General features: G+C 41.0%; 2 protein-coding genes across 2 annotated transcripts; both read left to right on the top strand.

Moving 5' to 3' along the window:
• Nucleotides 1-632: 632 nt before the first annotated feature.
• CALHM3 (calcium homeostasis modulator 3) lies at nt 633-2,712 on the top strand (the record flags this gene model as incomplete). The annotated part of the gene is made up of 3 exons (XM_081328262.1): nt 633-919; nt 1,458-1,719; nt 2,309-2,712. 3 exons carry the CDS (start codon nt 633-635, stop codon nt 2,678-2,680), a joined length of 921 nt encoding a protein of 306 aa, XP_081184388.1. The 3' UTR covers nt 2,681-2,712.
• A 5,831-nt stretch (nt 2,713-8,543) lies between these two features.
• Nucleotides 8,544-11,177, top strand: CALHM1 (calcium homeostasis modulator 1; the record flags this gene model as incomplete). Its single annotated transcript, XM_081328740.1, has 2 exons — nt 8,544-9,092; nt 10,702-11,177. The coding sequence occupies 2 exons, from the start codon at nt 8,544-8,546 to the stop codon at nt 11,164-11,166; spliced, it is 1,014 nt and encodes a 337-aa protein (XP_081184866.1). The 3' UTR covers nt 11,167-11,177.
• Nucleotides 11,178-27,636: the final 16,459 nt, after the last annotated feature.

Below are 27,636 nucleotides of genomic sequence, written 5' to 3'. Positions count from 1 at the left end.
CCAGGGGTGCAGCTGTAGTAGTAATGCTACAAAAATCCTCCAGCAGCTTCTTTGAAAAGAACAGGGAGGAGACTTGTAAACAAACTCTCTCATTTGATTATTCTGCTTCTTCATTATGCACAGGGATCATTGGGAAAAGGGAAATAAGGAAGAGCTCTGATCATTTCCAAATTCTTTACAGTGCACCAGCTACAGATCCTGCAACTGGTAGGAAATCCTGCATTGTACTGCAGGTGCAGCTGGTTGGTATACAGAAGAATTCTGTAATTTTCTCCCTTTTCTTTAAATGGAGGCAGTGAAGAGAAGCCTTTTTTAATAATCCAACAACACAGAGATAAACAACTTTGCTGATCAGGACTGATTAAGAAGGCAAGGCAAGAATGGCACAACAAAATGTCATATTAATGAGAATGAGATTTCAGGACGGCCAAAAAGGCCATCTGTGAAAATCCGGCTACTTTGTTGTGTTTTTCCTATCCATTCTCCTCCTGACTTAAGAGCTTGTAGAGCTTTCCTAACCAGGGCTGAAGAGGACTGCCAGGAAAACGGAACTTGCCAGTGCTGAAATCCTTTGACACTATTTCAGCCCTTCTTCAGGGGGAAAAAACCCTCAGGATTTTTTTCTTAACAGCATGGATCGATTCCAGATGGTCTTCCAGTACTTCCAGTCTAATTCAGAATCAGTGACAAATGGGATCTGTGGGCTACTAGCATTGGCAAGTGTGAAGATTTATACCATCTTTGATTTCAATTGCCCTTGCCTTTTTAAATACAACATGGCCTATGGCTTGGGAATAATGTTTATCCCACCAGTAGCACTTTTTCTTTGTGGGCTAATTGTCAACAGGCAATTTGTTGTAATGCTTGAGGAGTGGAGGAGACCCACTGGAGACAGAAAGAAGAATCCGTCCATTATCAGGTGGGAGATTCCAATGATTTTTATTGCAAAAATCCAATTACTTAAATAATGTGTTTATTTAAAAATACAAAGTACTTAGATAATACAACTTACTTAGCATTTGCTTTCTCTGCCGTGGTTTTTCTGGCACTTTAATGTAATGTTTATGTGTGTGTGTGTGTGTGTGTGTGTGTGTGTATGAAAAATAATATTTGGGGAGAACATTATTTTATCATTCTTCTGGAAATTCTTCTCTAAAATATGTCAAATAAATAGAATATTGTATAATATCATTTCTATTTGGTTGGGGGTTTTTTGTTTGGTCTCTGTATGCCTTCTTGTTTATTTCTGTTACATGTTCCCACAAAGATAATTTGATCTTTATAGAAGCATTGTACAGAAAAATACATAGCAAAATAGATTTACGCAGAATAAAACTAATGGCATAAATTAATACATTCAAACCCTCTGATTCTATCACTTTTCTTGTAAAGGCTCCTATGTTCTCTTCAGTTTGTGATATAACAGACAGATCTCTTCCTGTCTGCCCAATGCACAGGTACATGTGTTCTTCTGTTATGCAACGGGCTATGATAGCACCCACTGTTTGGATCCTAGTCACCCTCCTTGATGGGAAATGTTTTGTCTGTGCCTTCAGCAATTCCATTGATCCTGAGAAATTTCCAGATTTAGCTGCCAACATCACCACCTATGATGCCTTACAACACTTTCTTGCCAAAATCCCATGCAAACATGATGAGTTGATGAGGAATAACACTTCCCGCAAGGCAGTGTCCAGGTATCTCAAATGCTGTTCACAAGTAAGTAATGAGCATCTATTGGCATTTGGTCCTGTGAGGAATACTCTTCCAATCCAGCACCCAATAAATGCATTGGACCACAGATCCTGTCATTCCTAGCCTTCCTGCCAAATGGGGATTAAAAAAAACCTGTATAAAAATACCTTGGAATAAGTTATTTACTCTAGTTTATAAGTAAAATATATATCTAAAATTAAGTTTTCAAAAGAGTCAAATCTAATTGTCTCCATTCACTGCACCAGATTTTCCAAACATGCTGGAATTACAACTCCCAGATTTTCCCACTGGAAACCTGGATATTCTAATAGTTGTAAACTCATTGCAAAGGTGTTTTATACTTATACCGGTATCACCTCACTTCTGCTCTGCACCTCCTTTTTTGTTTTTTTGGCCAGGATTTCTTCCTGGCAAAAAAGTGATTTCTCCTCAAGATTGATATAAACATTATGTTATTATGGTACAGATTTATTGGCCCTGAAAACTGATGTGAGACTTGAAGTTGCATAAGGATGTAGAGCCAATCTAGGGTTGGTTTTCACCTTCTTGCTGTAAATCCAAAGCTCTTGATCCATTTGTCATTTGTTTCCAGGCTTTTGGTTGGAGTCTTCTTTTAATCCTCATCGTGTTGGCTTTCCTTGCTCATTCTCTCAAGCCCTGCTTCAATCATGCTGCCTTTTTGCAAACCCGCTACTGGAGCAATTACATTGATCTTGAACAAAAAATATTTGAAGAGACCTGTTGTGAACAAACACGGGACTTTGCACACAAGTGTATCCTCCATTTCTTTGAGAGCATGCAGACAGAAATCAAACTCAGACGGTTTAATGCCTACTCGGAAGAAAAGGGAGCAAAAGCAAAGGAAAATATTTGTTTGAGTGGCATCACTAGCCAGGAGCAAATGAGCAAATTTCTTCTGTGCTGGTACAACAGGAAACCTCCACTGGATTTGAGCCAAGCCTAAGGGCAAAGAGATGATATCTTTGCTTTGGGCAATTAACAGGTGCCATCCTCAGCCAAGAAAGCAGATGTTTAAAAGAAAGTTGAAACACTTAGACAATTACCATGTCACATGGCTCCCCACAGCAACAGGGGTCTACTGCCTTGATCTGCAAGACTAAGCAACTGAACTTTTCTGAACAGCAACTGGAATTATTTAAAGAATTGAGTTTTTTATCAAGTTTTATCACTTTTGTTTCTACATTGGGCATAGATCATCAGACAGAACACAAAATGGTTCAGACTGGCTTACACACAATTTTTAAAATCATGGTATATTGCAGTCCCAACTATCTGGGTTTATCCACCATCTTAAGCAATAATCCAATAATGGACAAAATCAAATGGCTTAGTGCAATGCAGGAAGCCAACCGTGGTGAATTATAATTGGCTAAATGTTCATCAACCAGAATTAAAAGACTCTTAAAGCAAGCAAGTGTGGTAGAGTTGTAGTAATGTGATAGAATTGCTCATAAAGGCATAGGACAGAATCTGTTTGTTTGTTTGTTTCAATTGACAGTCTTATCCAACAGACAAAAAGACAAAGCAAGCAAATTGTATTATTAGAAAAACAACTGTAATTGTTAGTGAATAATGAAAGTATGCAATAAAAAAGAAATTTTTGAGATAAGCCATGGTGGTACAATGATTAGCATGCAATATTCCAGGCTAATTCTGCTGACTGCCAGGGGTTGGATACTCACCGGCTCGAGGTAGATTCAGCCTTCCATCCTTCCGAGGTCAGTAAAATGAGGACCCAGATTGTTGGGGACAGTATGCTGACTCTGTATACCGCTTAGAGAGGGCTGTAAAGCACTATGAAGCAATATATAAGTGCTACTGCTATTGCTATACAGGAATGTCTATATATCAATTTTGTTTATCTTTTATTTTAAAGAATAAATTCTCATTTAAACTAGAGTGAAAGGTAAGAGAACCATGCATATCTTTACCTGAAGTGGGCAACCTGGGACCTTATAATAACTGATAGAGAGAGGCTGCTAAATTGCAAGGTGGTTTTATGCTTTTAATAGAACATTGCTTTGTAATAACTTGCTTAATTATCTTTAACTTGTAATTTTTGTTATTTGATTATTACTAAAGTGCTGTATCTTTGCTGAACTAGTTTATGTATCTACTTCCTCTGTTTATCTATGTCACCATTGTTTTCTGAGTCTGTTTTAGATAATAAGCCATTTGGCATGGCAGACTGCTCATAATAGGTGCTCTTTGACTAATACTGTTAAAAATAAAAGACTGTTTTTCCAACCTTGGAACAGAAAGGAGAAGAAATAGGATGTAATATTTCTCCCAGGAAAGACATATCCTTCTGGCTAGAACTGATTTTGTCCATAATTAATTCAATGTCAATGCAGAAATTATGAGGGTACAGGTCTAATTGCCAGCCTATTTCCATGTTGCTTGGCAGCCAATAAATAAATAAACATCTAGCATTTTCTGTTGTAAAGACTGCATATTTTGTGTTACTCAAGTCTGTCATGAGCTATTCTGCTTCACTAAAGGGTACTGTTTGAAAAAGAGCTTCTATTGCTTTACATTTTTAAGGTCTGAACCAAGTGTAGTGATACCTTGATACTCAACTGCTTTGAAACTCATTGAATTTGGTACTCAACGAATTTTGACACAAAAATGTTGTCCCAGTACTTATTGTTTGTTTGGTACTCAACCCACAAGCTAGAACTTGTCACTGTCAGCTGCCTTGTGACTCACTACATTATTCCTTGTGGGGAAAATTTGTTTGGCACACATTGCTCCTCCAGGAACCAATTGACAATGTGTATCAAAGTATCACTGTACAGTTTACAAATTCACCTTTTTATTTATTTATGCACCCCAGTAAAATTCACTGGAACAAGAAAGACATGCTGGATTCTTAATATCAGTAAGCCATAAGATAGGCGAGGCACTGATATCAGAAACTAGAGGAAGAAGGTTACAAGGAAAGAATGCATGTCTGAGAAGAGATAAACCTCCTTGTGTATTTGTGTGCATGACAACTTTGAAAATGGTATAAGCAATTGTCTCATTACGTATGATCAAAAGTCAAAAAGATTCCTATTCCAGCCTCAACATCCCCAAGTTTGTTTTTATTGAGAATTTTTATGATAATGAGATTCAATACAAACCAAACCTAAAAGAACAGAATAGAGAAAAAAAAGTAAAAAAGTATAAGGAAAAAGAAAGAAAATTAAGAATACTAAAGAAAGAGAAATATATATAAAGAAGAGGCTTCCAATGTTCATCACAAATATAAACAAATTTAGTAGCTCTTCACCATCTCTAGAGGTACAAACATTTATCCATTCTATATACCATCTCTTATCTATAAACAAATCCATAAAACATCACTTTCTCAGTTCTGGGGTCAACAGAAAATCTATAAAAATGATAGTCAAAAGTAACATTGTCTGTCTGTCTATCTATCTAAATTTTAATTCTGAAGGTCTCTAATAGCTTAGAAATAGTTAATGAGCAATTTTCCCAAAGTGATTAGAAAGTGAGGTTTGCAAAGTTAGTTTCCTTTAAAAGTCTCCATCCTGGTTGTTAAGGGCGGCACAATGGCTTAGCAGTCAGCTGGAAAACCAACAGCCCAGGTTCGTTACCCAAATGTCCTGAGGCAGGGGTGACCTCTTATCCTTGCCCTAGCTCCTGCCAACCTAGCAGCAAATGCAAGCATGCAAATGCAAGTAGTTAAATAGGTACCACTTCAGTGGGAAAGTAACAGTGCTCCTTGACATCATGCTGGCCACGTGACCATGGAAATGTCTTTAGACACCACTGGCCCAATGGCCCTTGAAATGGAGATGTAAGATGATTCTCATTGATTCGCAGGTTGATGCATTGCACCTTGAACAATTGTCACTTGGCAGGTGAAGGTTTTCCATACAGTTTTGCAGCCATCTACTAGTAGTCAGGATTTTTAGAACCTAGATATGTAGCTATATTATTCTTGACTTTAATTAGTAAGGGCAAAGGATAGAAATGTCTATATCCATCAGCTCTTGACAACTATTCAGGTTGTGATTTACTGTGACATTTAACTTTACTCAGTAAAGCACAACTAAACCAATAACAGTTTTGCATAATGTGCAAATTTAGCTAAAATAGGGATGCCTGAATTTACTTTTTGACCATTGTCAGAACATATTTTGCATTATTCATCTTGTTGCCAACTAGGGTACATATTCTCCCATCATTTAATACATAAATATTCAGAATTAAAATCAGGCTATAAATATTCTTAAAAATTGCTTTAAAGGGCCTGAATCAAACATACATTTTCTCTCACGACCAGGTTCATCGAATCTTCTTAGTAAGACAACAATGAATGAAAGCATTTTTAATTACGCTATCCCAATCTATTCAGCTCAATATATCTTGGGATTGTTCTAATTTAATTACATTCACATAGTGAATACAAAGATTATGAACCTGCTTCTACTTTTACTAAGAGCTTTAATCAAATTAGCTGTTTCCTAAAGTAAGCTGAGGATGAACATGCTGCATGGAGATCAGTTGTATTTGCATACTGATTTCCCTGAAAGGGTATTTTTAAATTCTTATAGACATCACAGAATAATAAAAAATGGAAATATACTAAGTTGAGACTGGTTTCTGATAGTGACACTGTTATTGTTAGACTTACCAAATCGTTCCTCTGAATATGCTTCGGTAGTAGCATTCCAAGAGGCTGAAATGTGGAAAACTGTTTCAATCTTTCACTCTAAACCAGGGGTCTTCAAACGTGGCCCTTTTATGACTTGTGCACACTGGCTGAGGAATTCTGGGAGTTGAAGTCCACAAGTCATAAAAGGGCCAAGTTTGAAGACCACTGTTCTAAACTGAGAACAGATACTAGGAAACCTGAACTCTGGGCAAACAAACAGGAGCTGGAAGGTTTCCCTTTCTATCAAATAAACTTTTAAAGGGAAGGGGACTTATTTTGTCTCTGTTCTTCCATAATGACAGGGTGTCTAGTTTCCTAACCTGGTTCCTATCAGGTAAGAAATGCACCCTGACCTGGAGAAGGACTGGAGTTTCAGAAGAAAATCATGGAGCTAAACATAAATTAGGTTCCTGATATTTGTTAATGTATTATATATTGAGCTATTTCTTTGAATTGTTAGTCCTATTGAAGTTCTATTTGTATGTGATGCCATCATGTGTGAGAATTCATCTTTACTCTAAGTCTCCTCTACCTCCCACATTAAGGGAAGTGATTGGTGGCTACAGCATTTGGAGGAAAAGCAAGGGAAAGGATGGAACAGACTAATACCTTTCTCAATATGCCATGTACACAGTAGCAGAAGACATCCAAGATCTCTTCTAGCTATGATTCTATGCTATGGACACCATCATTGAGAGAGTGACTATAGAAGCAGCAGCAGTAGCCAAGGTTAAAGGTAAAGGTAAAGGTTCCCCTGCACATGTGTGCTAGTCGTTTCCGACTCTAGGGGCCGGTGCTCATCTCCGTTTCAAAGCCGAACAGCCAGCGCTTGTCCGAGGACGTCTCCATGGTCATGTGGCCGGCATGACTAGATGCCAAAGGCACACGGAACGCTGTTACCTTCCCACTGGAGTGGTCCCTATTTTTCTACTTGCATTTTTACGTGCTTTCGAACTGCTAGGTTGGCAGAAGCTGGGACAAGTAACAGGCACTCACTCTGCTACTTGGCACTCGGGATTCGACCCGCCAAACTGCCGACCTTCTGATCGACAAGCTCAGCATCCTAACCCACTGAGCCACCGCCTCCAAGGTTATGCTGCTACAATTCTTAACCAGCTCAAGGACTGGCAGATTATACTTTACTTCAGCAGTGAGAAAAGGCACAAAGAGAAACCAGCAAACTATCTCAGTGGCTGTAGGGACAGCTGAATGGCACATAGCTCTGTGATTCCCTAAGCCCAATACAGAACCCTAGTTTTCCCTAAGGGTAATCCTGGCCCTGGGAAGCTCTGCAGTAGAGGGGTTCCAGGCACTTCAGAGCTACATGCATGCTATTTGGCTTTGTTTGAGGTGGCTGGGTTTGTTTTGTTGTTGTTGTTTTGGTTTCCACTGAATAAATACTGAAAATTATTTATTGACAGCTATTTTTAGAAAAAAATAATAATAACAATGTACGATTTCTCCTTTTTTTTCCTGAGGCATAAATCCCAACCTACCCCGTTCCTCTGCCAGGCAGAGGTTGATTTCTTAATTTCAAAACAATACTAGCAGAAGAGAAAAAGCCACTAAAGAATATTTCTGTTGCCTAGGAATCCTTTTATGCAGAATGGAATCCATCCTACCTATCATTTTGCATAGGCTCTCTTCTTTCTTTTTGCAGGTGGGGCATCTTGTTTTTGTATGGGCTGTGGGAGGAGCCATTCTTGCAAACAGCTTCACCAAAATCAGAGATATACCTTTCCTGTTACAAATGAAAAGTGTTTGAAACAGAGTCAAAATATCTGCTTTCCCCAGAAAGAAACACCATCAGGAAACCAGGCTACTAAAAAGACAGGGAGGGAGAGAAACATAGAAGAAACCTTCCTTGCATTAAGACAAGACTTATCTAAAACGGTTCAGAAGTGATGGTTCAGAACTGGTATTGCAGCACACTCCAAGTCCTGGGAGGAACAGAGGTGAAAGGTAAAGTAACTTTTTGTAGACAGCAATAGACAACTGGAGAGGCATGTTTTCTGAATAATGAAAAAATTGCTGGAGAAGCAGAATGTTGGATGATTATTGACATTTTCTTTGTAACTTCTGGAAAACCAAGGGGCACCACTGATATTTCTACAAGACTGTTCATAAAGCAACAAAGAAGATGGATAAATTTCGAATGATATTCCAGTTCCTCCAGTCCAACCAGGAATCATTTATGAATGGCATATGTGGCATTATGGCTCTCCTGAGTGCACAGATCTACGTGGCTTTTGATTTCAAGTGCCCATGTCTACCTAGTTACAATCTGGCCTATGGGATGGGTATCCTGTTTGTGCCTCCCTTAGTCTTGTTCCTGTTTGGTTTTGTGATGAATAACAATGTTTCAATGTTGGCTGAAGAATGGAAAAGGCCCATAGGGAAACGACAGAAAGACCCAGCTGTTTTGCGTTACATGTTCTGCTCCATGGCTCAGCGGGCTATAATTGCTCCTGTAATTTGGATTTCAGTCACACTGTTGCACGGGGAATGTTTTATATGTGCCTTCAGTACCTCTGTTCCCATGCACAAACTTGGAAACAGCAGTTATAGACCTCTTCCTGAGAAGGAGATCAGGAAGATTTTAGCCCAGATTCCCTGTGATGACATTTATAGTGGCCAAGAACTGATTGCCAGAGAAGTGGCAACCAGGTATCTACGCTGCATTTCACAGGTAAGCAAACAATAATGAAAATAGGAATTGGTTCAAGTTAGCTCGTGTAGAATAGCTTTTCCCAATCTGTGCCTTCATACTGTGTTGGCCTTCAGTTTCTATAGGATCAAGCCAGATTACCCTTCCCCATTCCATATTTCATTTGCCATGCAAAAGTAGTTTAATATAATCCATGATTCTAGCTTATAATCAGCACAATCATATTCTGTTGTTTGTTGTCAACACTCATTTCCTGCATCTTTTATAAGATGTAAATTCCTTCCAGGTAGTCAACCCATAAGGACATTTTCAACTTTTGAAATCTGGCACTAAAGGTCCTAATCCTTCTTATGTTGCATGCTAATCAAATAAATCATTGCTTTTCCCAAACAATGAATATTGTGTGCTCATGTGATTTGAATGTATTTTGCAGCAGATCTTTATAGAATTAGGGGGGGGAAAACTCCATTCTGTTATCACCAAGGGAACACATAGAAGATTTGCTGCCTTCCTCTTACCTCACCCCAACCCATTTCACCCTACAATCATTCCACTTCACCCTACCCTAAAGAAAGTCTTGTCTTAGTAGGAATCTCTCCAATTCTACAGTCAACTATATAGAGATGCTGTTTTGTACATGCAGTCACCATGAAATATGAACCTGGCTTCCAGTGTAATTTCTTGCTGTTCCCTTCATATACATACCAACCTAAGGTATCTAGAATTCAAAAGCAATCAGATTTGTCATTACAAAGCCATATATTGGTTTGGTTTGCACATTATTCCATCGGCCAGAGGAATGGGGTAGTTCTGGCTATACAATTCTGCCTGTCAGCTCTCCTATGCTTCTCTTCCTATAGTCTGTTCTGTTTTAACCGAAACTGAATAAATTGGAAAAATAATCAGATCAGAGTCACAAAGGGAAAAGTCATAAGTAGCACTTCAGGTTTGTTTCCTCTTTCTTTGTTTTCTTTTAGGCTAAATTCCAGATTTTTCTGGGCAATTAGGTTTATGGTCTCATCATTCCAGTGTATCACTATTTCACTTTGCACAAAACTGGTAAATTCTTTAAGTACTGACAGTACTGACTATTGAACCTTTATTGTGCAATTCTAATAAACTTCTAATATAGCATAGTCATATCAAATTCTTTGAGAGATCACATGAGAATAGGGGCAGATAGGCTGAGCTTGGACTAGAGAGAAGGTGTGTTCCTACATCAGCCTAAAATGGCTAATTAGCATTGTTTTGATCTTACCCAATACTGATCCCTTGACTTACCCCCAACTTAATGGGTGGTAAAGTGTAACACATTTTATATAGTTCCCAGCGGCCATGGATATTGTCCACTTAAAATAAAAACCCTATTTCAATACCAGTACAGCAAAAAACAACTTCAGACTACCGCACTCATAGGCTGATGATAAGATGAAGATAATGTCACAGAGATTCAGAAGAAAAATGATGTTGCCAGGACATTTTTGTGAAGTAGTTAGGTGTAAAACAGGAAAGAACTTAAATAGAAACTAAACAAAATACGTTTATAATTATGGGTAAAATCAGCAAATGCCCCTAGCTTACCCACCTTAATAGCTTAGTATATTATTATGACCTTTCTTTCCCTTCGCAGGCAACAGGCTGGGTCTTTGTGCTGCTAGTAACTCTGCTGGCTTTCCTTGTCCGAGCCATACGTCCCTGCTTTACTCAATCTGCCTTTTTGAAGAGCAAATATTGGTCCCACTACATTGACATTGAGCGGAAGCTCTTTGAAGAGACATGTACAAAACATGCTAAGAGTTTTGCCAAGATTTGCGTTCAGCAATTCTTTGAGAACATAAACAAAGATCCCTTCATGGGCCACACACATATGCACATTCCAGAGAAGGCACCATTAGAGTCAGAGGAAGAAAAAGAACAACTGCTGGGCATCGTAGATCAAGGAACCATGAACAACCTTCTGAAGAACTGGCACAACTGTAAGCCTCCTTTGTGTCTCAATCAAGAGCTGATGCAAAATGGAACCAGCTGGACAAGAGAAATTGCCCAGCCTTGTCCATCAAGAAAAGAATATGCATTCTATTACAGCAAAGTTTGAGGATAGACAGGCTGAGAACAAAGAACACAAAATCATTAAAGAGAACAGTTTCTGGATGCATCATCTTGTAGACTAGATTTTGACATTTTATCAGATGTCACAGCTAGAAGTGACATCCTCCCACCACCTTTTTTCCAATACTAGTGCTGAATTCTTAAGATAAATCAGAAGGGATGACCCATAGAGGAAGCTCAGCATCTAAAGTGATTTGGGGAAAAGGAAATGTTAGAAGAAGTAGATGTTGCTGGTTGATTGGTTGGTTATGATATCCTGAAAAATATGGTTGCTGTAATACAGTATAGGTAATAAAAACAAAATAAGGTGGTTCATACTCGACCATTTATAGTTTATTTTTATTAGAAATGTTTTTAAATTAATAAAATAACAAGAAGTAGACCATTTCCCCACATTTATAGCGGCAGCAGATGTTATTAAATATGGTCTCAAAAATTCTTATTTATTTATTCATTTACTGAAAGGCTGAATGCTGAATTTCCATTGAGCATCAAAATGTCATACGATATATTTTTACATTTTACCTGCAAAGGGCAACACAGAGTAAATAATACTACCATTTTATATTGTCAGACATTTCCTAAAGTAAAACAAAATGTAACTTTCTGTCTCATAAAAATGTTCATGAGTAGGCACAAATTAAGCAAACTCAGAAACAGTATTTCAAGGACACTAGAGGGCACAATAAACCAGTAAGAAATGCCTTCAATGCTAAGTAATCATCTCCAGACCAAAACCTACATGGTATAACAACCATTTTGAAATAATTTGCAGAGGTTTCTCCTTTTCAACATTATACTTAATTTTGTAGGAAAAGTCAAATTTTATGCTTTTAAAAACTGGAAGTTTTTAGGAAGAGACTGAACAGCCATTTGTCTGAAATGGTAGAGGGTTTCCTATCTGAGCAAAGGGTTGGACTAGATACCTCCAAGGTCCCTTCCAACTTTACTACTACTACTACTACTACTACTACTATTAATAATAATAATAATAATAACAATAATATGCTAATTAAAACTGTTAGAATATAACTTTCCTTTTCTCTATATCAAATACTCCAAGTTATCTGAACCAGGGGTCCCCAACTCTCGGTCCGTGGCCCACAACCGGGCCGTGGACAGTTGGAAGTGGGCATGCGCATGCCCACACTGGCCCACTGCTTCTACAGGCCAGTTCCCCTCCCCCCACCTGCCAGGCTGCCAAGCCATAAAACTTGGGGGCTGCTGATCTAAACAACAGAATATTATTTTAATTAATACTGTACAAATATTAGTGTACAGAAACAATGTAATATATCAAAATGCATAACAAAATAATAAAAAGGAAACAAATCACACAACAGGAGGGAACCTTCAACAGGAATCCTGAGAAAGGTGGTCTTCTAGATATCCAGGCTCAGAGCCATCCAAGGCTTTATAGGTTTCATCAGCACCTTGAAACAGCACTCTACAGTACAACACATAGTGAACATGCCGCTTTCGTAACAGTTTGGCTATATGACCTTACAAAGCCTGCTAAATAAGCATAGAAGCTTCCACATTATGGGCAACTAAGGTTTCCAGGTGGTCTTCAAAGCCCCATGTAAAATAAATTACAGTAGTCCAGTTGCAAGATGACAGGGGAATGAAGGTCCATTGTCAGTGCTTCTCAGTCCAAGTAAGACAATAATTGGCACACTGTGTGACAAGATTGGTCAGATATCCACAGATTACACCTGCTTTTCCTATTCCTATTTTTTGAAGGAGAGCTTTAGTTAAGAACTGTTCTATTTAAGTCAGTTTTACAGATAAAGAACTAACAATTTTGAAATTCCCACCATCAGCCGTTAACACCTGTTAATACAAAGGAGATCTGTTGTACTGCAGCAAGACATGCTAATTTCTATTTAATGGTAATAAACCTTCCTGTATTTACACTGATCTCTGTGAGGCAGCACATACTTTCTCTTCAAATCTTTGCTCCCCTCTTCCCCATTGTTATTCCTTCTTTTGGAGCCATGTCATGTACTGCTCAACAGACTTTTCAGGGCAAAGCTTCATATAGCATGACAATTTGACAAGTTGAAAATAAAAGAACTCTAAGTTGTGGAGAGGAGGTACAGAGGCCTAGTGATTAAGACATTGGGCTTGTTAACCATAAGGTTGGCAGTTTAAGACCCAAGCACCGCGTGAGGGAGTGTGTTCCCATTCTTGTCCAGTTCCTATCCACCTAGCCGTTCAAAAGCATGGAAATGCAAATAGATAAATAGGTACCGCTTTGGTGAGAAGGGAACAGAGTTCTGTGCACCTTGGCATATAATCATGCCAGCCACATGACCACAGAAACATTCTTAGGCAATGCTGGCTCTCTCAGCTAGGAAACAGAGAGCAGCACTGCCCCCTAGAGTCGGACTTGACTGGACAGGGGAGACCTTTACCTAATTTAAGCTATAGACAGGATGGTCACAATTTGCTTAAGCTGAACAGAATGCAGTGATTCTATTTACATAATGTATTAAGATCTGTTTGGTTTGGTTTTTCTGAGCATGTGTGAATATCATGTATATCATGGTTTATGACTAAGTATAAGATATGAATCATGCCATTATGATTTAATATAATATTTGAAATTATGGACCTACTTTTGATCAGCGTCATATCGACTTCGCAGCTAACAACAACAACAACAACTTTTGATCAGTGCAATGATGGGAAATTTGTCTTGAGAGAAATGTCACTGATAAATTTATTTATTTATTTTTATTTATTTATTATGGGACTTATATGCCGCCCTATCTCCCAGAGGACTCAGGGCGGCTAACAACAATAAAAAACCAACAGTACAAAAGTTAAGAAAAAAAATTAAATAAAAGCCCCAAATATTAATTACACAGTTAAAAATTAAAACTTTTAAAAACCCATCATCAATCCAGGTCAGCCTGATGGAAAAGGAACGTCTTGAGGTCGTGGCGAAAGGACCGGAGGTCTGGGGCCATCCGAAGCTCAAGGGGGAGTTGATTCCAAAGGGCTGGCGCTCCCACAGAGAAGGCCCTCCCCCTGGGGGTCGCCAGCCGACATTGTCTGGCCGACGGCACCCTGAGGAGGCCCTCTCTGTGTGAGCGCACTGGGCGATGGGAAGTCGTCCCCGGCAGCAGACGGTCCTGCAGATATCCCGGGCCTAAGCCATGTAGGGCTTTAAAGGTAGGTACCAGCACCTTAAATCTCGCCCAGAAGACAAACGGTAGCCAATGCAGCTCACGCAGGAGGGGTGTAATATGGGAGTATTGGGATGCTCCCATCACTACCCGCGCGGCCGCATTCTGCACCAGCTGGAGCCTCCGGGTGGTCTTCAAGGGCAGCCCCATGTAGAGAGTATTGCAGTAATCTATCCGAGAGGTAACGAGTGCATGAGTGACCGTACGTAGGGCATCTCGGTCCAGATAGGGGCGCAACTGGCGCACCAGGCGAACCTGGGCGAATGCCCTCCTGGCCACGACTCCAATATGATCTTCAAAACTGAGTCGTGAATCCAGGAGGACGCCTAAATTGTGTGCCCTATCAACGGGAGGCAACACCTCTCCCCCCATAACCAAAGATGGAACCTCTTGGACAAGATGAGATGCTGGTACGTAAAGCCACTCAGTCTTGGCCGGGTTGAGCTGGAGCCTGTTCTTCCCCATCCAAATCCGTACCGCTTCCAGGCAACGGGACATCACATCGAGGGCATCACTGGCTTGGTTCGGGGTGGAGATAAAGAGCTGGGTATCATCGGCATATTGATAATACCTCACCCCGAAACCACGGATGATCTCACCCAGCGGCTTCGTATAGATGTTGAACAGGAGAGGTGAGAGTACCGACCCCTGAGGCACCCCACAACTAAGGGGCCTAGGGGCTGACCTCTGCCCTCCTGTCAACACCGTCTGCGAATAGCCCGAGAGGTAGGAGGAGAACCACCGCAGAACGGTGCCTCCCACTCCCAACCCCACCAGACGTCGCAGCAAGATACCATGGTCGATGGTATCAAAAGCTGCTGAGAGATCTAAAAGGACCAGGACAGAGGAATAACCCCTGTCTCGGGCCCGCCAGAGATCATCCAGCAGTGCGACCAATGCCGTCTCTGTGCTGTACCCGGGCCTGAAACCCGATTGGTATGGATGCAGATACTCAGTTTCCTCCAGGACCAAAGGGAGCTGCCGTGCCACCACGCTCTCAACAACCTTCGCAAGAAAGCGAAGGTTGGAGACAGGACGAAAGTTGTTTAGAATAGCTGGATCCAAGGAAGGTTTTTTGAGGAGGGGCCTCACCACCGCCTCCTTCAAGGCGGCAGGGAAGCACCCCTCACTCAAGGAAGCATTTATAACTGCCAGGAGCCAGCCTCGTGTAACCTCCCAGGCCGCATAAACCAGCCAGGAGGGACACGGGTCCAACAAACACATGGCGGCACTTAATTTCCCCATGATCCTGTGGTTGAAACTGTAATAGGCGCACAGGACTGGTTTTTTTGTGACATTTGTTTAAGTGTATTGTATATGCTCCTTTTTCCTAGACAGCTACAGCCTGTGATCTTTATAATACCATTTGTACAGGTTCAGCAGTTATTACAGGAATGCTCAAAGGCACAGGAAATGTTTCAGTGAATTCATGTCTGTTCAACATTCAATGCACACTCAGCATCCAACAACATGCATCTCACCATAAGCTGATAATATGCAGGTGAGGAAACAAACACAGATACCATGCACAGTTCTTTGCAATAAGAGATCTGTAGACCCAAATTATCATTGTTGTGACTTTTAACTGGGCTAAACTTTGCATCATTGGTCAACAATTTTTGAATCAAGGTACCTCATATGGTCTAACTTACAGAAAGTGTACAGCAGGCAAAATAAAGTATTAGAGGGTACTCTAAGTGGTTTATTTATTTAATACAGAAAATAAATTAAAATGTATTCTGAGTGGTTTGCTTATTTAGTACACAGAACCACTTTTTTGTTAATAAGTACCGTATATACTTGAGTATAAGCCGACTCGAGTATAAGCCGAGACCCCCAATTTTACCCCAAAAAACTGGTAAAAGTTATTGACTCGAGTATAAGCCGAGGCTGGGAAATGCAGCAGCTGGAGGCTGGATCCCCCGAAAGACGTCTCTGCTGAGATGAGAGAACGGGGTGGCAAGCCGCCGAGAGAATGGGGCGGTGGAGTGCTCTGCCGAGAGAATGGGGCGGCTTGCTGTTCTCTCGGTGCAGCACGGCAGAGGCTGGATCTCGCGAAAGAAGTCTCCGCTGAGCGAGAGAATGAGGCGTCTCAGCGCCCATTTTCTCGGCGAAGACTTCTTTCGGGGGATGCAGCTTCTGCCGCCCCTTTCTCTCAGCTGCCCAGTGGAACAGCTTGCCACCAGAAATCAAGAGTGCTCCATCACTGGAGGTTTTTAAGAAGAGACTGGACATTCACCTGTCTGAGATGGTATCGGTCAGTGGTGGCGAAACTTTTAGAGACCGAGTGCCCAAACCGCAAGCCAAAACCCACTTGTTTATCACAAAGTGCCAAGGCAGCATCGGCATTCTGGTGCCCTCGGGGGAGGGGACAGGGAGGCGCCTCTGAGTGCCGCCTCTGGCACGAAAAAAAGGGGGAGCAAAAAATGGGCCACCGTACCGCAAGGCACAAAAATGCCAACCGCCGCGCCGCAGGGTGCAGATACAAGGCACCGCACCACGTGAGAACGGGGCTGGGCTAGTGAGTATCACGCAGGCACTAGCCCCGCCCCCTTTGCAGCATGTGCCTGCTCGTGGCCCCGTGCGCGCATGCACGCATGTAAAATGCTTCCCCCTCCCTTTTCTTCCAGTCCACCAACCGACAAGGACCTGCTGCTGGCAGCGGTGGTGGCGCACGTGCCAACAGAGAGGGCTCTGAGTGCCACCTCTGGCAGGCGTGCCATAGGTTCACCACCACTGGTATAGGTCCTCCTGCTTGAGCAAGGGGCTAGACTAGAAGACCTCCAAGGTCCCTTCCAGCTCTATTCTATTCTATTCTATTCTATTCTATTCTATTCTATTCTATTCTATTCTATTCTATTCTATTCACTTTCTATATTTCTATTCTATTCTATTCTATTCTATTCACTTTCTATAATTCTATTCTATTCTATTCTATTCTATTCACTTTCTATATTTCTATTCTATTCTATTCTATTCTATTCTATTCTATTCTATTCTATTCTATTCACTTTCTATATTTCTATTCTATTCTATTCTATTCCATTCACTTTCTATATTTCTATTCTATTCTATTCTATTCTATTCACTTTCTATATTTCTATTCTATTCTATTCTATTCTATTCTATTCTATTCTATTCTATTCTATTCACTTTCTATATTTCTATTCTATTCTATTCTATTCCATTCACTTTCTATATTTCTATTCTATTCTATTCTATTCTATTCTATTCTATTCTATTCTATTCTATTCTATTCTATTCTATTCTATTCTATTCTGTTCTGTTCTGTTCTACGTTCTGTTCCATTCCATTCCATATTTTCTATTCCATTCTGTTCCACTGTCAGAGCCCATCGGAGGCAACCCAGTCAGCCCAAACAGGAGTTACACTAAGGCTATGCAGCCTCTCCTCTCAACCTGAACCCCTCCTTACCTTTCCTTTTATCTGCATCCTATTTTTAACTGCCGGCTCTGCCCTGCCCTATTTTGTCCTTGAGCACTCGTGAGCTCATCAAGAACAGAAGGTAACCGTGGGGTGAAAGGCAGGGCAAGATCTGCAAGATCCCCATTTGCATTTGACTTTGCCATCCCATCTGGTTCGAGATAACACACCACACACACACACACACACACACACACAGAGAGAGAGAGAGAGAGAGAGAGAGAGAGAGAGAGAGAGAGAGAGAGAGAGAGAGAGAGAGATGAGGAAGAGGATGAGGATGAACGAATTTTGCAGCTGCTTCTTTAAAAGCTCTCTTCTCTCAGGGATGACCGAGATAGTGAATTGCAAGCAGAAATGAATTTCTCCTTCCGTTTCTGATCCGCGCAAACACCCAAGCGTGAACGCCATCACCTGATAGCTTGGGTGCCTGTTCAATTCGTTAGAGAGAGAGAGAGAGAGAGGGGGGGGGCTTTCTGTTTGTTTGTTTTACCACGAGTTGACAGTTGGGCAGAAACCAGAGGGGGGAAAAAAGAATTTCGGGCTTCGTGGGAACCGAGGAAGCAAAACAAGATGCAAAGTCTAAAATCTATAGGCTCATAAACCACCCCGGTTTCTTGAAACAAACCGGGATTTCTCTACCCCAACCTTGAAACCATGGATCGAGTGAATCTCTTTACCGAAGAATGTGATGAACGGGAGAAGGTGAGTCTTCGCCGAGAAAATCTCAGCGCCCATTTTCTCGGCGAAGACTTCTTTCGGGGGATGCAGCTTCTGCCGCCCCTTTCTGTCAGCTGCCCAGCTGAGAGAAGGGGGTGACAGAGGCTGGATCCCCCGAAACAAGTCTCCGCTGAGACGAGAGAACAAGGTGTTTCTTTCTCCCCCCCCCCGCTTTTGCCGCTTTTGTGTGTGCGTGTGTGTGTGTGTGTGTGTCCCATCTGCAAAGCTTCCGAGGAAGGAGAAGCAGGATACTGGTTGGGGGGGAGCGGCAAAAGCGGGGGGGGGGGAGAGAGAAACGGCTCCGCCTTTGGTTCCCCCTCCTAAAGCACAGGGGCGCTAGAGAAAGTTTGGAGTTGGGTAAGGAAGGGCAAAATTCAGGAAGAAAAGCGGGGCGGCGGGCGAACGGGAGACCTGTACAAGGGGGAAGGGGAACTCTCTGCTTTGTGTGTGTGTCTGTGTGTGTGTGTGTGTGTGTGTGTGTGTGTGTGTCCCATCTGCAAAGCTGCCGAGGAAGAAGAAGCGGGATACTGGTTGGGTGGAGGAGGCAGTGGCGGCGGCGGAGGTGGCCGCAGCACCGGCAGTCTTCCGCTTTTGCCGCTTTTGTGTGTGCGTGTGTGTGTGTGTCCCATCTGCAAAGCTGCCGAGGAAGGAGAAATGGAGGAGGCAGTGGCGGCGGCGGAGGCGGCCGCAGCACCGGCAGCCTTCCGCTTTTGCCGCTTTTGTGTGTCTTTGTGTGTCTCCTTCCCCGGCAGCTTTGCAGATGGGACACACACACACGCACACACAAAAGCGGCAAAAGCGGAAGGCTGCCGGTGCTGCGGCCGCCTCCGCCGCCACTGCCTCCTCCACTTCTCCTTCCTCGGCAGCTTTGCAGATGGGCCACACACACACACACACACACACACACACACAAAGCAGAGAGTTCCCCTTCCCACTTGTACAGGTCTCCCGTTTGCCTGCCGCCCCGCTTTTCTTCCTGAATTTTGCGCTTCCTTACCCAACTCCAAACTTTCTCTAGCGCCCCTGTGCTTTAGGAGGGGGAACCAAAGGCGGAGCCGTTTCTCTCTCCCCCCCCCGCTTTTGCCGCTCCCCCCCCAACCAGTATCCTGCTTCTCCTTCCTCGGCAGCTTTGCAGATGGGCCACACACACACACACACACACACACACACACACACACACACAGCAGAGAGTTCCCCTTCCCCCTTGTACAGGTCTCCCGTTCGCCCGCCGCCCCGCTTTTCTTCCTGAATTTTGCGGTTCCTTACCCAACTCCAAACTTTCTCTAGCGCCCCTGTGCTTTAGGAGGGGGAACCAAAGGCGGAGCCGTTTCTCTCTCCCCCCCCCCGCTTTTGCCGCTCCCCCCCAACCAGTATCCTGCTTCTCCTTCCTCGGCAGCTTTGCAGATGGGACACACACACACACACACACACACACAAAGCAGAGAGTTCCCCTTCCCCCTTGTACAGGTCTCCCGTTTGCCCGCCGCCCCGCTTTTCTTCCTGAATTTTGCGCTTCCTTACCCAACTCCAAACTTTCTCTAGCGCCCCTGTGCTTTAGGAGGGGGAACCAAAGGCGGAGCCGTTTCTCTCTCCCCCCCCCCCCGCTTTTGCCGCTCCCCCCCCAACCAGTATCCCGCTTCTCCTTCCTCGGAAGCTTTGCAGATGGGACACACACACACACACACAAGCCCAGCGGCCAGACTGCGCTGCCTCCCCAAGGGCTCCTAATGGCTTGCTGCCCCGCGTGACACCGCTGGCTGACGCTAGCTCGTCTCTCTCTCTCTCTTCTTTCCTCCCTCCCTCGGTCTCCCCCTCCCCCTTTTCCGGCTCAGCCCCACGTCACCAGGAGACCAAAACGGGGACATCATGGCAGAGCAGAGGAGACACAGGAAGCGGATCCAGGTACCGGGCTGGCTTATCTCCTCCCTCTTTTCGCAACCGCTCTGCGGGATGACTTTCCCTTTTCCTTCTGGCTCACCCCCCCCTCCCCCGCCCGGTCACCCTTCCCTCCCTCCTCCCCCTCCGCCTCCTCCGAGGCCGCCGCCAGTCAGCATCTCTCCTACCGTTTTTGCGGCTTTTCCGTCGCCCCCGCCGCCGCTCCCCCTTCCCCGCAGAGCCGGCCGCATCCAGCGCCTTCTTCCTCTGGAGGGAAGCACCGAAGCCTCGGCCGCGCGCAAGTCCTCGGTAAAATTTTTTTGTTGACTGGAGTATAAGCCGAAGTGGAGTTTTTCAGCCCAAAAAGTGGGCTGAAAAATTCGGCTTATACTCAAGTATATACGGTAATATCCTCAAAAGAGAAGTTTTGCTGATGTCAATTAGTCATTTAAGTACCCAACCACAGTTTAAAGCATTGGAAGAAAAAATACAAAACCTGGGATAAACAAACATTCTTATTACATTATATACAGTATTAAGGATATTACTGTTGTACATTTAGAAATTTTGCTTATTAATCGGACCATAATACAAAAGTGTCATACTAACTTAATAAATGGTTTGTTATTGTTATTTTTCACCAAGTGAAAATAATTCTGAATCTTCTGACTGTACCTTTTTCCTAAGCAAGAGGAACCAAATTTTCTATATAATGAAATGTACATTTCAAAAAATGCAATTATATCTGTAGTACTCTAAATTTACAGTAAATTTAGATTATTACAGGAATTTATGCCTTCTTTTTAAGGGTTTTTTTAAATATAAATTTTGCACTTAAATATTTTAAGTCATCCATAAAGAAAATGTTGATTATTTGGATGATGACAATGATGATGTCACCCATTCAGTCATGTCAGACTCTTGGTGACTCTGTGGGCCAGGTTACAAATGAATCATCACCTTCATTATTATCCCAGGTTTGTAATTATGTAAGAGAGAAAAAAACACTGAAGGAAATTTTACTGACACCAATTTCTCTTAGAAATACAGTTACAATAGTTTGTTATTAGTGTCTGTTCAAATAGCACTGAAGTGACTTTTGACCGTTTTTCACACTTATGACCATTGCAGCATCCCCATGGTCACATGATCAGAATTCAAATGCTTGGCAACTGACTCATATTTAGGACAGTTGCAGTGTTCTGGGGTCATGTGATCACCCTTTGTGATCTTCTGATAAGCAAAGTCAATGGGGAAGTCAGATTTACTTAACACCTGTATTACTAAATTAACTGCAGTGATTCACTTAACAACTGTGGCAAGAAAAGTCACAGGAGAGTAGGCCAGAGGGAGGCAATGGGGCGGCTCCGGGGGAGGGGGAGAAGGCATTGAGAAGCCATGCCTTGAGGACTGAATTACAAAAAGGGAAAGTGTGGGCGGTGCTGAAGGCAACCATTGCAAAGTACTTCATGGGATCATGTTCTGTTGGTATTGCCAGTGAATAATTCTGTTTTGCATTGTGTTTCATGTGGACAATTTTCTCCATTTGGATTGTGTTTTGTTGCCTTTGTTTTTGGACCATTTGGCAGGTTTGTTACCAATATTAAAAGGGGTTTGTTTTCTTCTGAGTCTCCAGCCTACTTGTCAAAAGGGGATTTGTCCTTGTGCATTTAACAAGGGCATACATAGGCTGGGACAGAACAGTCCAATCCACACACACACTTTATGAACATATATATATATATAACCGGAGTGGGTAATACCTGAGTTCCGGGATTTATTTTATCTATTCACAAATTGTTTTATGTATTAGGGTCTGAACTTCAACACTGGCTGGCAAAGCTTCCTGCCTCACCTTTTAAAATAGTTTTAAATTTTTTAAAAGGAAATGGGAAGCTATATATCCATCAAACAAATGCATTTTAAAATTATTTTATTTCAACACAATAAAGATAATAAGCAGAGTTAATAAAATAAGGAAAGTAAAACCTGAATCACAAGCCTAACATATGCTTCCAAGAACGCCTATCAACCATATATTAGGAATATCATGTATGGGCTGTAAAATTAGTTCAAATACAAAAACCCCTGTTTTCCATCTCTCTTCTTTTCTTCTTTTTCTTTCTGTAGTCTGTTTCCAGTGTATACTGCCACAATTGCTGCTCACTCTCTCTAGGAACTTTCTAATAGCAAGACTCATCTTGATATTAAACATACTCCAGACTCTTCAATTAATTGCCGACACAAATAACAGATGTTAGCTATCTGTAATGTTATAACCACATAAACATTGCAGCCTCTATCTAAGAGCTGTCATGCCTTGCTTTATCTTTTTTTCTTTTTGTGGTGAGAGTTAACATAATACAAACCTGTGGGACTTTATTTTTAAGTGGTTATGTTAACTTCAGCTGTCTGCAATCATGCTAAGACCATTAATCTCTTCTTGTATAAATAAATAAATAAACCATAATGGCAAAGCTGTGATAATGATAAATAGAAGTTAAATGCACTTATTGGACAAGATATATTACATCAGTCTCCCATCTGCTTTTATGATTATAAATGAAAAATTGACATTCATGACTACATATGGGGAAATGGTCAGAACAGAGTCAATTCAGAACATTTTGCTGCCTGACTTAAAAGTAGCAAGTGGCATCTAGATTCTTGCATTCAACCACTTAACCATTTAACTGCATTATACCCAAAATGGTCTGCACTAAAGCAGACAATTCTAGAAGTGCCTCTTTGTTCCCATGACAATAACAATATTGATGAATGAAGTAATTAACAATCTGCTAACCTTTTATACAAGATTGTTATCTAAATTAGCCAAAAATGAGTTCTGGTATCATGTTGGCACTTCAACTGGTTGGAAGAAAATTATGCATACAAAAAAATTCCCTTTGAGTTAAGATAGCATTTCTTGATGATAAAGGACTAGAACAACATTTTCAATAAAAATAGCTTGGAGAAGGGAAGGCAACTGATGGAAGAAGGAAAAAAAAGGTCAGGAAACAATGTACTAAGGGAGAAGGCAATCAAATGGAAAGCAACTGCTGTGTGGACAAAGGTTTGTGACCAGAGAGGGATTTCCCAAGGCTCTCAAAATGTATATCTGGTTACACCCAGGGCAGATCACCCACAACCTCATCTCCAAAATAAAGCTTTACTGATTTTGCACATCTTATGACTAACTCACGTATTGGGTATGGATGAAATAAAGACGAAACTGTGAAGACAAGAAGGGAATTTGCATTGTCAGAGATGATTCTATTGCAGTCAAATATAAGCAGGGACAGAGTCTAGCAATATTTTTATTTGTATGCAGTTTCTCCTATAGCAATCTGCTACCGATTCTGTAGAACAGATGTTCACAACTTCTTCCGATTGAAGGCTGAATTTTGTTTTTAATTAGCTTTCCAGAGAGAGGAGTTGTACCACAAAAAGTGGCACGATGTAGTAGATTCCCAGTGACCAAATGTCAAAACCGAGAATATAAATATAATTGGTTCCTATGGGAATAGCTAAACAATGTTGTTTACACACAGAGAGACACATTCTTGATCAAATATTATTTAGAAAACCAGAGAATATTCAATTTCTTAACTGAATAGTCTGAGGCAGCTGAAGGACAGAATTCCTCCCTTCTGCTTATGAGTCATTCTAGTTCAGATGCAGAGTGTTTCATTTTTTCCAATAATTTTCCTATTTTTTTCCTCAAAAAGCAACAGAACGAAACAAGCCTCTCTTTTCCTCTCCTTCTCTATGTGCATAATCTCCACCCTGGCTGAAATCTTTCTCCTCCCCTCTCAAATGAAAAAAGGCCTTTTCCGAGCAAAAGGAAACTGCTAGAAATCAACACACCCGCTCTTTTTTAACACGTCTTCTGACAGCTGCAATTTTTGCCTCTCATCCTAATGCCCAGCTCAAGTTCCAGACAGCCAGATAAACCTGGAATAAATCCAGAATCCACATGGTCACTAGAGAAGGCCTGGACATTGCTTTAGCCACCCCCTGAAGTAAGTGATAAAACTTATTTTCATCATGTTTCATTTCGGTTTTAGAAAAACCAAAACTTTTTACAATTACAGTAAAAACATAAGAAGCAACAGAGAAATAAGTGTACCAGTTTATAATAGAAGACCATCTCCATGTCCTAAAGAGAAAGTATTGCACCCTAATAAGGTATTAGCTTTATTTTTAGGCAGAAATTAATTTGAGGAGATACCGGATACCAGAGTAGAATAGATCAGATTCTTTTTTTTTTTCAAACCACAAATAGTTACCAAAGCTTTTTTTTTTTTTTAGCAATAATAGATTGTCAAGTCCATTTAGTTAGTACATTACAGTGTTGATGTTGTCCAGGTTAAAAATGATGAAATTGAAATACTTACAAATCTGCAAAATAAAACCATTGGTAGATAGGATTTTTGTTTGGATTTGTTTTGGCTAGTTTGTAACTTTTAGGCATTAGTCTAAGGGTGGAGCTCTGTTGCACTAGATGACACGTGAGATGCCTGGCATGTGCTTTTCTTGGCATTTATATCCTACATGACATTACTAATTATTATAGTGATTCCACTACAATGAACAAAGAACAAATATAGATGTGAAGATTACAGAGCAAATGGGTGGGTGGAGACAGGGACAATGAATCTACTTTTTTCACTCCCCCAACCTACAACTTTCACATTTATTGGAGATTTATGGCAACAAAAGTTGAAACTATTGCCTAAAGGTGAACTGATCTGGGTTCAGCCCTTGAGCCTCAAGAGAATGTGACTCAGGCATATATATTAATCTGTAGATATAAATTATTATGAGTGTGTACCCTGAATTTCAAGTACAAGGATTGCAGGTACATAAACAAGTAAATAGATTACAGCCATTATGGTAAATAGATTACAGCCATTAACGGTTAGATAATAGATGAAGATGTTATCTAGCTAACACTGGTGGAACAATTTCAACCAATGATAACGAATTCAGTGGAGCAATATCAGCTACCCACATCTGAAAGAAGCCTGATCATTTACTATTTCCTGCTCCATCAGGGCTGCTGCTCAGAAAAAGAAAATGTAAAGTTTGGGCTGGATATATTCCAGGTTTATCTGGCTGTCCGGAACTTGAGCTAACCATCCTTCCCAATCCCCTGCACATCTCCTAAGACTTGAATCTCCATAATTCCTAGTCAGCATACTCTTGCAGGTTTAATACACTGGAGTCATAATTCATGCAGAAAAGATGCTCCAGGTGCTAGTAATAGGATGAGCTGGGAAACCAAACCCTTTATCACCATAAATTGCATAGCTAAAGCGGATAATTCTTTGCTAATGGCAGCTTCTGCATTGCTTCACCATAATGCCTCAATATACTATACACATCCTTTTCATTCATACTAAATCATCTGTCCTAGCTAAGCCTGCCAGCATTCACACCTGATCAGACTGAAGGTTTATTTTGAGGCTAGTTTGATTCTGCTCCATTACATTTGTAATAAAAATAAAGCAGCTTTTCTTTCTATAGATAGGTAAGAATCTTAAATGTTCTTGTTTTATCTTTGGTTTACAACTTATATATTACTTAATTGTTCCTTCTCTTTAGCAAGAGTGCACTTTGGTGTGTCTGAAATATACATATTTATATGTTTAATCACTTACGATGATTCACTAAAATATTTAAATGGAGAAGCAAGCCTTGTAAATAGTATATCTTTTGAAAGTAAGCACTACTCCAGGATGGCTTTTACTGAGCTTTCTGATCATGGATTTGCAGTGGTGTGTGGAAGACTTCCCAGGGTCCAAAGAAACCATGTATGTATCAAACTTTTCTTCTGGCAATTTCAGCTAATGCTAAGCAGGCACTCCTGAACTGATGCAAGTCACAATTTTAGTTAGGCGCTTGGAGACAGTGAGCATAATTCTTTCCAATACACACAAGTCTAAAATGGGAAAATGGTGTTTTAAAATTAATTTAATTTCCTTGCTGCCTCCAGAAGAAAGATAATATTTTATGGGCTAAATTCCTTCCAGTGTACTATATGTAGTTGTTTCAAAATAAAACAGTGTAATAGAATCCAGCTAGAAAAGGCAGGAACTTGCTCTAAAACAGTTAAAAATAACATGCTAAAAAAAGCAAAAACAAAAGAGTCTCTTGAAAAAAGCAGAAAGCTTGCCAATGGAGAAGGGAAGGGTAGAAACTCTAGCAAGTCTTATATCCTGTAGATAACAGCAAGCAAATAGTTAGGAATATGTTGCTGAAAATATATAAACCAAATGAATATAAGAACTTGTAATTCAGTATCTTGCAGTGCTTTTGTATAACATAACCCTAAAACAAACTAGCTAAAAATTAGGGAGCAGAAAAGAGGAATACCTAGAACAGTTTTACAAATTTGGGATAAGAAATAAAAGTAAAACTATGCAATAGAAACATTTATATTAAACATACTTAAAATCCAGTTTGAGTTGAAGGATTACATCTAATTATTCAAGATTCAGTAATCATAGCCAGAACTAAAAAAAACAAAACCCTCCCATATTGAAGAACACAATAACAACGGAACAGTCATATTTATCAATATTTATACAGGCATCTCTGTTCTCTAGGATGATTTCCTTTGGAAAATACTTGTCATTTTGTAGCATATCATTTTTCAAAGGGGCAGGCTGGTCATTTTTCAAAAGGGCATGTTGGTCATACAACTTAAGTGTATGTGTAGTTTACTACACTGAAAAGAATTGGAAGTCATCACTTCCCCCCCCCCCCTTTCTTTGCATTTTCCCTTTCTCTTAGTTTTCTAACCTTTGGTTTTTTTGTATTTTATTTTAAAATGAAACTTAATTTTTTTAAAAATTAAAACCACTGAAACTATCTCTCCAACAAACATCTCAGAGTCATTGTTCCCCAAGAACATTTTTCCAGAGCTCCAAAAATCTCCTTTCTTTTCTCTGAGTCTGCCTTTTTCATTCACAAACCCGGTTGACATTTTCTAGGAAAGAGGACAGATGTTGGGAGAAGATGTATATGGAAAAACAGCCAACCTGCTGGAAGAGTTACTGATCACTGGTGACAAAGAGAATTTATTGGGCCCTTTGACCAATTTAAATTCATCATACTTAACGTCTAGCTGCCCTACCAGTTTGGGGGACTTGCTGACACACACAAAGCCCTTTAATAACCGAGGGCTTTTCTTCAGGCAGTCTTAAGCTGCTCGATTTAAA

Source organism: Vipera berus (assembly GCF_964194415.1).
Source record: "Vipera berus genome assembly, chromosome: 5".
In the NCBI taxonomy this organism is placed as follows: domain Eukaryota; kingdom Metazoa; phylum Chordata; class Lepidosauria; order Squamata; family Viperidae; genus Vipera; species Vipera berus.
This window is presented reverse-complemented; position numbering and strand designations above follow the sequence as displayed.